Here is a 13,007-nt window from a genome sequence, read left to right on the forward strand (position 1 = left end):
TTCTGTGCTTCATTACCCACAATGCTTATGTATGTGGGTGCTAAGTGTGGGTGTGTTGCATGCAGAGGCCAGAAGTTGATATGTCTTCCTTTGTAGCTCTCCACCTTTTTGTTGGTTTGTTTTCTTTTGAAATAAGATCTCTTTGAGCCAGTAGCTCACCATTTGGCTAGACTAGCTGACCAGCCAGCCCCTGGGAGCTTTCTGTCTCCATCGTTTAGCACTAAGGTTCCAGACCTCACGTCTGTGCAGCAAGCACAGTCCTCACATCCGCCCAGTTTAATGTATTTGTAAGGAGACAACGTGCCCCCACCCCCCTCTAAGAATTTGAAAGGAATTGAAAAGGAGAAATATTCTGCTTCTAAAAGTGTTACTCTCTAGGGGGCTGGAGAGATGGCTCCAGGGTTAAGAGCATGTACACCTCTGATAGAGACCCTGAGGTCAGTTCTCAACACACATGTCAGGTGGCTCACAACCACCTATAACCTTAGTTTCTATTCCTTTGGCTTCTGCAGATACTGTCATTCATGTGTATACATGTGCGCATGTGCACACACACACACATCAAATAAAATTTTAAATGTCATACCTCACAGTACCCATTAGTCTAGGCATGAAACTTTTTTTTTTCAAAATCTCAGATGACCTGTATTTACTCTAATGAAGATTTTTTCCAAGTCAAAACCAAATAACAATATAGCGTAGTGTTTATCCAGTTTAGCTTGTTTGTTTTTTGAGATTTGTAAAGCAGTTAGAAGGAATACACCATTGGTAATAGGGAAATAAAAATACATCTATTGAGTGTTGTGTCCCAAAAGGCTCCCCTTTTCTTTGTAGTGTTATCCCATAGATGCAGAGGAAGCTTTTATTGGTGCCAGGCACCTCATCCATTACCCTCAGGCTGACTGAATTAGAGAGAAGCGAATATACTCAACAGGAGCAGGAAGAAGCCTGCTGTTAGTGTGAACTCTGGGTGAACTAAATCTGACAGCAGGTTTCATCCTTTAACATCTGGAGTGGACTAGCTTGCTATTTAGAGACTATATTTTCCTTGATCTCTAATAGTTGTATTAAGCATTAATGTTTATTAATGTGTCATTTATTTAAAGACACCCGTTTTCTTTTTTCTCTCTCTCCCTTACTTCCCCCTACTGAGGTGTGAACCTGAGACCTCATGCTGGTCAAGCACTGTAGCTCTAAGTTGAGCTATGTCTCTCAGTGTTGACATTTTCAAAAGCCTACCGTTTGGTTCTTTTTCCTCTCGTATATTGGGAACATAACTCAAACTAGCATACCTTCTAAGGTGGTGAATTCTTTGAGTCTAAGACATTTATTAAGGAATATTGACTTTAATGGGTATCAGATTTAAAATTAGAAAGCATAAAAGAAATCTTTTGAAGACTACCTTTCCCAGCACACAGGAGGCAGAGACAGGTGGATCTCTGGGAGTTGGAGGCCAGCATGGTCTACAGAGTGAGTTCCAGGTCAGCCAAGACTACATAGTAAGACCTTGTTTCAAAAAACAACAAAACTTTTCAGTATAGATTGAAGTTTTGTGCTGTACCCTGAAGAGAAATCCCCGTTACATTTCTGTGGAAGTTTTCAGTGATATTGAATTAGTGTCCTATGTGATGTCCTTGAACTAGCTTGGCCCATGTGATTAATAGTCTTATTTAGTGTTAGCTCTGAAATGAGAATATGATGATTTGTTGGTATATCTAGGCAAGAACTCTAGAAATGAATCTACTTACTCTTTCCCCCTCTCTACCTGTGTTTCAGTAATTTGATTTCTGTGAGGTTTACTTTCAGGGCTGTTTTTGACCTTAGAGTCTTCCTGCCTTGGACTCCTGAGGATTATAGGCATGTGCTACTATACTTGGCTCCTTTATTTTATAACTTATTGGCAATCATTGCTTAAAGTTTGTAGACTTTAGCAGATGCTTCTGGCTATCATTTGGAAAGTTATAATTTTATAATATTTCTTTATGAATAAAACTCCTGAGTTTCTTGGTTTTGTTTGTTTGTTTTTTTACTAGCACAAACTTGAATTTCCTGAGGCTGTTTTCTCACATCTTTTCTCCTCCTCAACAGGAAAAGTACCTTTTATTCATGTGGGAAATCAAGTAGTGTCAGAACTTGGTCCTATCGTCCAGTTCGTTAAAGCCAAGGTAATGGAAAAAAAGAGTAAATGCATTTGACCATTTTTATTGATTTTTAACCTAGCTTTATGAAATGCTAATGTAAATTATTAGAAAATATTTCTAAACTTAAAGTTGGGTGTTTTTTATAATATAAATCAATAGTAAAGATATAGGTGGATTTTCTAATATAGGGTAATTAGAATTTGTCATAAATGAAGCTTTTAAGTTCTTAAGAAATATATGGTTGCCCTTTGAGAAGGGAGATGTAGGATGTGTTTTGAAGTTTAAAATACCAAGTTGCCTACTTGTCAATCAGTAGTTATGCTCATTTGTTTAATTTAGATTTTAACAGTTACGAAACACTTCATTAGCCAGGCTGTGGTAGTGTATACCTTTAATCTCAGCCCTCAGAAGGAGACAAAGGCAGGCAGGTCTCTGTGACTTTGAGGCCAACTTTGTCTACAGAGTGAGTTCCAGACCAGCCAGGGCTACAAATTAAGACCATGTCTCAAACAAAGCAAGCCAAAAGATAAATTCCTGAAAGTGTTATTGGGCTGCTTTGGCATGTATATCTTCGTCAAGGTGAGCCAGAGCTGTACTGTTTCATGTCTCTCCATTGCTACAGTGTTTTTGATAGCACATCTTTCTCCCCATGCTGTTACTAAATTGTGTTTTTTTTCTTCCATCTTTGTCCATTTTATAAGTAGCACATGTTTGGCATTTCTTTTGTTTTTAAGGTTTATGCCTGAAAAATACAAGTTTACTACTGACCAATTTGTTTTCTCCTTTATGAAGTAATTCATTCTTGAATATTTTCTCTTGAAAATACATGTATATAATGACAAATTAATACTTAGTAGTAGTTAAATATTAGGTGTACTTTTATATACAATAATTTTGTTTTAAGAAGCTTTTTGGAAATTAATCCATTGGACATTTACATATTACATTATTTGTTATGATAGTAAGATAACTGAAAGATTTTGTATATTTAATATGATGCTCTTTTAAAATTTTTTTAAATTCCCTTTAGGGCCATTCTCTTAGTGATGGGTTGGATGAAGTCCAAAAAGCAGAAATGAAAGCTTACATGGAATTAGTCAACAATATGCTGTTAACTGCAGAGGTATAAGATTATAAGGTTTGAAATAAAATGTAATTTTGTATAATTTGTATTCTCATATAAAACTTTTCTTATGGGTTACCTTAAAGCCATTGAGAAGTAGGACGCAGACTGGGGTGGTCATCTGAATTGTTTGATCATTATCTGTAAACAAGTTTCTGAATATTTTCAGGTCTAGATTTTCTGCTGTAAGGAGTGAGTCTTGCCTATTCACAGTTTTACTTTAGTCTTTTGAAGTTTAATAAAACCCATAAAATAATGATGTTTAGACATATAATCTGTGCATAAGAAATGTTTCCTGTAAAGTACTGCCAATAAATTTGATAATTCTGTGCAGTGAATTATCCAAGACGAAAAAAACTCATGTATTTGATTTACAAAGTTGGCTTATTAGAAATTACTATGGCAAGAAAGCCGTTTGACCCTTTGCCTGTTGGTGTTTTCAAGTTTCGGTGACTGTTCTTTTGTTCCCAGCTGTATCTCCAGTGGTGTGATGAAGCTACAGTAGGGGAGGTGAGTGGTTCTGCAGCATTTATCTTAATTAAAATTTAATGAGAAAACACTTTTGCTCAGAATCGCAAGTCCCTGCTCATAAATGAAACATTGTGGTTTATACCATTAGTGATACAGTTTTTCACTTACTTTAATTTTGCTTGCACATACATTTTAGGGAAGCTATGTGTCATTGTTTGATAGAACTGGTTGTAAAGTACATAAAAGTTTATATATTTTTAAAGGGAATGGTTTAAAATTTTAATTTTTTATGTTGTAAGCTATATTTTTTTCAGATTGCTTTATGTATGCTCTCTGAAAGTACATACATATTAGAATTCTGTTTGTAAAAATGCATTATTTTTAGGAAAGATTCTGTGTTTCACAAAGTCTTTTTGCTTTAGATCACTCATGCTAGGTATGGATCTCCGTACCCTTGGCCTTTGAACCACATTTTGGCCTATCAGAAGCAGTGGGAAGTCAAACGTAAGATGAAAGCTATTGGATGGGGGAACAAGACTCTGGACCAGGTCAGTACCGACTGAAGCTAATAAAAGCTTCAATTCCTATGCATTAAAATGGCATTACTTTAAAAAACAAAACAAAACCTCAATGTAATAGTGTAACATAAACAACAAAATACTTGATATTATTTCTCTCTTATGATGTAGTTATATTTCCTTTATGAAAGTTGCATGTGCTTATTCGCCTATAAGGTCTAAATGACAAATGATTTCTGAAATCCTGCCACCTCAGAATTGTCCCTCTTCATTTGGAGAATATTTTTCTAGATGTCTAAGTAATACTGTCCTCAAATGGGATCATATTATGCCTGCTATTCTATAACTTGATTTTTTTTTCCTCCCCCTAAACAGCATATTGTGGGAAACTTTTATATCAATAAATAGATCTGCAGCATCAGAGCTTAAAAAACCTTTATTAAGTACAGTACTTAGCTGGGTGGTGGTGGCACATGCCTTTAATCCGAGCACTTGGGAGGCAGAACCAGGTGGATCTCTGTGAGTTCGAGGCCAGCCTGGTCTAAAGTGCAAGATCTAGGACAGGCACCGAAAGTACACAGAGAAACCCTGTCTTGAAAAACAAAACCAAACAAAAAGTACAGTACTTAACTGAATTTTTTTTCTGGTGAGGGGTGTCTTAAGTTTACTACAGTAACAAAAAAGAATTAAAAATGTAATTTTCAAGGTCATGAGGTTGAGCATCAGTCATTTAAGCTAACTGGTGTTTCTTTTTGCTCTCCCCGATTTCTAGCCAGACATCTGACTGATGTGTGCTGCAAGGAGGTTAGCAAGTGACTGTGAATAGACTAAGTGAGATCAATCTCAAGCGCAGTTCAGTGTGTCATTTTCATGGAGCAGCCGCCCTTAAAGTATAAGCAAAATCATTGGCTGTATGGACTCAGTAAAACATTGTTTAGAGAATTAAATTTTGAGAGAAAAACTTTTTGTTAAATGGTGATCTTTATCAGTAACGTAAATGTACTTGTATTCACTAATTCCCATTAACGTCAAAAGCATTGTCTAGGTCATGTATATGGTCTGTGGTCTGAACTTTAAGCTGAGTTTTTCTGTTATAAACTGTGACATAAGTAGAGTCTTACATACTTTTATTGCTTTGCTAATGTGGATCTTTTTCTTTTGGTTCGCTGCCTATGTAGGTCTTAGAAGATGTAGACCAGTGCTGTCAAGCCCTTTCTCAGAGACTGGGAACACAACCTTATTTCTTCAATAAGCAGTAAGATGTTTTATTATTGTGATATGTCTTTGCTTCACATAGAGGTTCCAAATGTCTTTTATCACAAAGGTATTCTTTTTTCAAGAAGTACATATAACTCTGCTCTTCTTGGCGGGGACCAGCTGTGCGGCTCCTCTTGTTATATACAGGGAAGGGCTCTAGCCCCTTGTGGTCATGTCATTGATGTTGGGAGCTTTCTATCCACAGATTTTCTTTTCAAGCAGTAAGACACATTACAGAATGAATATATAGAAAAGACTTATTTTTAAAATTAATTTTTGTACTCATTAAACATTTATCCCTTCTTGGCTGTTAGGCATAGTGCTGGCTCTGAGATCATATTTTTAAAGTCCAGTCCTTGTTGCTAAGTTTTCTTAAGATCAGTCTTATAAATCAATCAATTTTTGTATGATTTGACAAAGATTTTGATAGAGATATTTCAAGGTTTTATAAGAAGTACAAAATATTAAACTTTCAAGTACAAAAACATGAATATGCTGCTAATACAACTCTAATCCATAGTGAAAGGTGCTTGAAGGCCAAGAGAGTCATATGAACAAGCAGAATACTGTCAGATGGATGAGAAACAGACATTAAGAAGTATAGATTAAAAAAATATATGTAAATTGAATAATTCATATTCTGTTAACAAGATTTTAAAAATTTAATGCTAATTAAATTTTTAAAATTAAAATGGCAAAGATTTTTCCTTTCTTAAAAATTATAATTTGGGGGGGTGTTTCAAGACAAAGTTTCTCTGTATATCCCTGGCTGGCCTGGAACTTATTCTATAGACCAGACTGGCCTTGAACTCAGAGATCCAGCCTGCCTCTGCCTCCCGAGTGCTGGGATTAAAGGCATGTGCCTCCACTGCCTAGCAGAAATTAAAGTATATTGAATATACTTTAATAGCAAAAATAATATATTGAAAGTGGTTGTCAATTTGTGATCCAGTATAGATGAGTTTAAATTAATATTTTAATCTCAATGGATTTCTTAAGGCTATATTTTTCTTGACTTATTATTAAAAACAATGTTTTTAGGTTGATAATCTTTTTTCATGTATTTTTATGTGTGGTGTGCATGCATGTGTGTGATCCCATGTGTGAGCACATGTGTATATGGGTGTACATGCATGGATAGGCATGTGCCTGTGGAAGCCTGAGGTTGATGTCAGGAACCTTCCTAGATTGCTCATTGCTTATTCTTTTGAAGTAGGGTCTGTAAGGTCTCTTATCAAATCCAGAGCTTGTTGATAGGGCTGGTTCCTGCAGAGCCAGAAGAGGGGATTGGATCCTTTGGAGCTGGAGTTAAGGTCAGTCATGAGCTGTGATGTGGGGGCTGGGAACCAAACCCAGGTCCTTTGAAAGAGCAGCCAGTGCTCTAAACCACTGAGCCATCTCTCCAGCTCCAATCATTTAAAAAAACATGTTTTATTCTGTTCTATTTCACATTGTGTGTATATTGGGTATGTGCATGTGAGTGCAAGTGCTCATGGGCCAGAGCCCTGGAGCTGGAGTTAATAGGTGATTGTGAGCTGTGACATGGGTGCAGGGAGCCAAACACAATCCTCAAAAGAGTAGTCCCTAGGTGATCATTTTTAAGGGATTTATTTGCTATGGTTTTTATTCTTCATAGAAATCTTCTGTAGCCATGCCAAACATATAGTAAAAATGAATGTGACAACAATTTAGAAGTATTTCAATTATATCATTTTGTAACACAAGTAATATAAAATTACACACACACACACACATATATATATATATATAGCATATATACATCTCAGGTTATAAAAATTATTTTAAGATTAAAAATTGGGACTTGTTAATCTCTGAAGCAGAAAGCCTACAGGATTCACCAAATCCTGGAAGTTACAGCTTCTGCAACTATGTTGCCTTTCCATTGTTTAGTCCCTAACACAAAGAAATATACTCAGATGTTAGTATTATGTAGTTCTTTTTCTTTTTGATATTGAATTCTTTCTAGTTCAGAAGTTGAGAGGGGTATGTTTTATTGTTTGAAGTGCATTAGTCTTATAGTCTTGTTGCACATTCTGTCTTTTGGGGCAGGCAGGAGAATAATTTTTAGTTAAAGTCATTGTCCAAGTGTTGGTAACTAGAGATCTTTTGGCATGTGATTTAGAGAAAAATTAGTTGTAAAACAGAAGACATGCATTTGATGTTTAATTGGTATTTAAGATACACATATTCAAAAATTTTACCTAATATGATACTTAGGCAGATAATTTTTTTTCCCGGAGCTGAGGACTGAACCCAGGGCCTTGCGCTTGCTAGGTAAGCGCTCTACCACTGAGTTAAATCCCCAACCCCAGATAAATATTTTTTATTAACCAATAATTGTGATTGAAGAATATATTTAATTTGTAATATTGCCTAATCTTTTTATTTAATTTTTGGAGATAAGGCTGTTACTGTGTAGCCCTGGAATTGGCTGTGTAGCTCAGGCTGGCCTCCAATCTATGCTTGTTCTTGCTTAGCCTCCCAAGTGCTGGGATTAAGGGTGTATACCTCGTGTCTGTCTGCCCATCATTTAATCAGTATTAGATGGAAGAAACTACATTTAGGAAAAGGGAGCTTGTAATTTTATTTTGCTATGCAAAACTCTTTTTCATTTCTTTATCTGTGGTAAGAGTCATTTGTTTGTGAGAGCTGAGAACAGAGTATCTTCGCTAGTAAGGTACTGGCTTAAGATGTATAGATTAGATTCTCTTTAGAAGCCTTGAATTCTATCTACCCTTGGCTCTCATGTATACTGAACAGTAACAAATTCTCTTTTCCTTTGTATTCTACTTTTACTTCCTAAAATTAAAACAAATTTTGGTTGTTACTTAACTACCAGAAATAATGAGAAAAGACTTTGAAAAGTAACCAAATGACTTGTTTGTTTTAAGAAAGAGAGGAAAGCCGGGCGGTGGTGGCGCACGCCTTTAATCCCAGCACTCGGGAGGCAGAGCCAGGCGGATCTCTGTGAGTTCGAGGCCAGCCTGGGCTACCAAGTGAGCTCCAGGAAAGGCGCAAAGCTACGCAGAGAAACCCTGTCTCGAAAAAAAAAAAAAAAAAAAAAAAGAAAGAGAGGAAAAAGAAATTAAGGGAGATCTTGAAACAAGAACAGTAATTGAGGAAGAAGACACAAAGAGCTTTGATTTGCATGCTTTAGTAACAGTTTTACAGCTCACTATTTTATATATGTATATATGTATGTGTGTATGTGTATTATACTATTTCTAGTAGTATGAAGAGATGGCAAGATATGTAATATTAGAAAAGAAAAGTTATGAAGACACTTAGACAAAATTAATGATTTTGGAATTAGATGATACTATAAATATTAGAAAGCTGGGCATGGTGGCGCACACCTTTAATCCCAGCACTCAGGAGGCAAAGGCAGGTGGATCTCTGTGAGTTCAAGACCAGCCTGGTCTACAAGTGAGTTCCAGGACTGCACAGAGAGACCTTGTCTTGGGGTGTTGGGGGGAATCAGATAAAAAAACAGAATAGTAATGAATAAATAAGACAAAAAGAATGGGTAGGAGAAAACTTTTAAATGGAAATGGTTAGAAAAATGTTTTCATTTTACAGCACTGTTTCCATTTTGATATTCAAATGAAAGAATGAATACTCAGCAGACATGATGATGATGATGCAGGATAAGGTAACTAGGATTTCAGGAACATCATCCTAGAATATTTTCCTAATAAGAAGTCTGCAAAGATGAGTGCAGTAATACATTTGGAATAGCTTAAAGCTCATAGGAAGAGAATTGGTACACACATATCCATATCACAGTCCACAAAGTCACTTTTAAGCACAAGAATGGGAAGTAGTATTTTTTTTCTTCATAGCATAACAAAGAAATTTAAGAACAAGGTACATGATGGTCTTTGTGTGATTCAACAGTATTGTAGAAATTCTGAATAATGTAAATTTTGCATTTTTTTTACATTGTGTGTGTGTGTGTGTGTGTGTGTGTGTGTGTGCGCGCGTGCGTGCGCGCGTGTGCGCATACATGGAGGTCAAAGCACAGTTTTTGGGAGTCGGTTCTCTCCTACAGTGTGGGGCCCAGGGATTGAGTTTGGATTGAGCCAGTGCCTTACCCTGGCTCATGTGTTTTTGTTGTTTGTCCTTGTCTTTCGTAAGAGTTGTAGGTTTTTCTGAATTGGTTGCTTATCTTTTCTTTTCTTTTGCATAATTCACATTTTATAAAATTGGCACTTTTTTTTTTTTTTTTTTTTTTTTGGTTTTTCGAGACAGGGTTTCTCTGTGTAGCTTTGTGCCTTTCCTGGAGCTCACTTGGTAGCCCAGGCTGGTCTCGAACTCACAGAGATCCGCCTGGCTCTGCCTCCCGAGTGCTGGGATTAAAGGTGTGCGCCACCAACGCCCGGCCTAGCACTTTTATGACTATGGTTTTGAGTCTTAAGAAATACATAGTTGTTGCATAACCACAAGTGCACTTTATTTAAAAACTTAAATCATTTATGTATGTGTTGGGGGGCATTCCATAGTGCAAGTGTGGAGGTCAGAGGAAACTTAGGGAAGCTGGTTTTCTCCTTCTACCTGGGAGTTCCTGGGATAGAACTCAGGTCACCAGGATGGGCAGCAAGTGCCTTAAGCCTGCTGAGCCATCGTTCCAGCCTCACAAGTACTTTTTAAAAGGAAGGAATTGTGGGAATTGATAATTTGTAAAACTCAGAATCAGTTAATATGAGTCACTGAAATCTGTAAAGATTGCAGGGCCTGATAGTGAACGCTTTTAATGTCAGCACTTGGGAGGCAGAGGCAGGTGAATTTGTGAGTTTGAAGTTAGGCTGGTTTACATAGAAAGTTCTAGACCAACCAGGACCACGTAAGGAGACATTGTCTTAAATTTTAAGGATGTGTTTTGATAATGTATATGCTTTGTTTGGTTCATTTATTATATCCTGCTTCCTCATGGGTTCTAAAAAGCAACTTTAAGTAGCTTTCTTTTTTTTTTTTTTTTTTTTTTTTTGGTTTTTTCGAGACAGGGTTTCTCTGCGTAGCTTTGCGCCTTTCCTGGAGCTCACTTGGTAGTCCAGGCTGGCCTCAAACTCACAGAGATCCGCCTGGCTCTGCCTCCCGAGTGCTGGGATTAAAGGCATGCGCCACCACTGCCCGGCTTAAGTAGCTTTCTTAATGTAACAGTTTTTATATGCTCATATCCATATATAAATTCAGTGCCTTTGATATGAGTATATGCTTTTAAAAAGCATATGACATTTTGATCACTTCTGGGTAATTCTGACCCACCCTTGAGCACAGATTCATTGTTGACCTCATTCAGAGCCTTCATTTACTAATAAAGAGTGCCCAGCTATGTAGGAAGTGAAGGATGATTGATATAAACCTGTGTTAAGAAAATAAGTCCCCATTTGTAAGACAGATATCTCTTTTTAAGAAATGTTAGGGATGTAGGAAAGTTAGTATTTATATTACTTCCAGTGAAGTACCTTAACTCTGCATTTATCCACTTCATGTCCTTGGTTCTTTGTAAGGATCTGCCTGTTATTGATTCATTTATGATGAAAACATTATGGTGCTATTAAGTTCAAGGACTCTTGTTATTTAAAAGAAATGCTACCCTTTTGACTACCTTCTTCAACATGACCACAGATTGCACACTTTCATTTTCTTTTATTTTTAGACAGGAATTTGTGTATAGCCCAAGATCACCTTGAATTCACAGTATTACTGACTAAGCCTGAGTACTTCAGTGAGAGGCATGGGCCAGGTTGTTCACCTCACTTTATGTAATACTCCATCACTGCATGAAGAGAGGGAAGACTGCGAAAGGATGTGAATAATTGCTGTTAGAAAAAAGACCCCACATTTTGCAGCGTACTTCTTTCTCTTTCCTTCATGTATTCAGCAAATCCTGGAGTCTACAGATACTGTACTAAGATCTAGGGCTATAAAGATTCAGGCAGTGCTAGCTGCCTTGAAAACTTCCAGACTCTGGTGAGGAAAAGAAACAGTTCAGTAAGTGCAGTTCTAGTGTGGTGTAAGAGACCTCACCTTTTTGTTGACTCTTGTGATGGCACATGGAGAACCTGCTGTGTGTGTGTGTGTGTGTGTGTGTGTGTGCGCGCACGTGCACATGTTCCATGTCTTAGAATATCTTTTTTTTTTTAATTTTTAACATAGTTTCTGCCACATTGGAAATGGAGTGTTTATTTGGTGATTAAAATAATGAATGCAGGGCTAGAGAGATGGCTCAGTGGTTAAGAACACTGTTCTTAATGTTCTTCCATAGGACCTGGGTTCAATTCCCAGCACTCACATGGCAGCTCACAACTGTCTGTAACTCCAGTTCCAGGGGATCTAACACCTTCATACAAACATACATGCAGGCACCAATGCACATGAAATAAATAATAATAATAATAATAATAATAATAATAATAATAATAATAATAAAAGAATGAAACTAATATGTTATCTTTTTCATGTTCTATAACAAATTTAAAATGAAAAAATTCTATCAAGTTGTGGTTGAGGTAGAATTTATTTCTGTGACTTTTTCCTTTTAAATTGATGAATAACTGCCGGGCGGTGGTGGCGCACGCCTTTAATCCCAGCACTCAGGAGGCAGAGCCAGGTGGATCTCTGTGAGTTCGAGGCCAGCCTGGGCTACCAAGTGAGTTCCAGGAAAGGCGCAAAGCTACACAGAGAAACCCTGTCTCGAAAAACAAAAAACAAAAAACAAACAAAAAAAAAAATTGATGAATAAAATGTTCTTCAAAAAAGAATGCTTTCTGACATAAAAATGAGGTGCCTCAGCTTTCCTCATCTTTACTTTTTTTTTCAGACCTACTGAACTTGATGCTCTGGTGTTTGGCCATTTGTACACCATTCTTACCACACAGTTGACCAGTGATGAACTTTCTGAGAAGGTGAAACACTATACCAACCTCCTTGCTTTCTGCAGAAGAATTGAACAGCACTATTTTGAAGATCGGGGTAAAGGCAGGTTGTCTTAGAGTTGTATGTCAGTTATTATTTTAAAAAAAATTTAACTTTTGAAATATGTATTACTTGAACAATATAATAAGAGATAATACTTTCAAAACCAAAAACACTGTTTTTTGAAACCTCAAAAAAATTGCATAATGTCATATACATGTTCTTTATACTGTTATTTGTGTCCACCTTGTTTTGAATTATTTGATTTGTTACATTGTATTCTATATCTTGACATTTTATTTCTTTATGATCATATACAAATAAACCTTAAGCAAATGTGGTCGTTTCATTTACTTTGGTCTTTTTGGTGACTCACTGAACTTAGGACGCATGGAATAAACAGTTCTCTAAGGAAAGCAATTGATGTGTGTACTGAGACTACTGAGCACATGGTGACACTGGCCACCCCAAGTACTCTTTTCGAATGTGCTGAGAAAGTGGGTGACTGGATGTCATCCAGTGAGGCGCGCGGTGAGCATTCTTTATACCTAAATTGAA

The 13,007-nt window shown here is 36.7% G+C and overlaps 1 protein-coding gene and 1 non-coding gene across 10 annotated transcripts in view; both read left to right on the forward strand.

The window, feature by feature from the left end:
- Mtx2 (metaxin 2) overlaps window positions 1-12,785 on the forward strand; it is a 54,523-nt gene extending 41,738 nt beyond the window's left edge. For 8 of the 9 annotated variants that reach the window (XM_076569710.1, XM_076569712.1, XM_076569715.1 and 5 more), the window contains 6 exons: window positions 2,089-2,165; window positions 3,172-3,264; window positions 3,736-3,774; window positions 4,158-4,283; window positions 5,432-5,508; window positions 12,355-12,785. In XM_076569710.1, the coding sequence (XP_076425825.1) occupies window positions 2,089-2,165; window positions 3,172-3,264; window positions 3,736-3,774; window positions 4,158-4,283; window positions 5,432-5,508; window positions 12,355-12,526 (584 nt within the window). In that variant the 3' untranslated portion in view covers window positions 12,527-12,785. The remainder of the gene's footprint in view (window positions 1-2,088; window positions 2,166-3,171; window positions 3,265-3,735; window positions 3,775-4,157; window positions 4,284-5,431; window positions 5,509-12,354) is intronic. The other variant, XM_042275488.2, reaches the window with a different exon arrangement.
- On the forward strand, window positions 5,607-5,742 carry LOC121829221 (small nucleolar RNA SNORA57). Its single transcript, XR_006072004.1, has one exon. It is a non-coding gene; the product is annotated as a small nucleolar RNA SNORA57 (small nucleolar RNA).
- Window positions 12,786-13,007: the final 222 nt, after the last annotated feature.

Source organism: Peromyscus maniculatus, chromosome 4, assembly GCF_049852395.1.
Source record: "Peromyscus maniculatus bairdii isolate BWxNUB_F1_BW_parent chromosome 4, HU_Pman_BW_mat_3.1, whole genome shotgun sequence".
NCBI classification, from domain to species: domain Eukaryota; kingdom Metazoa; phylum Chordata; class Mammalia; order Rodentia; family Cricetidae; genus Peromyscus; species Peromyscus maniculatus.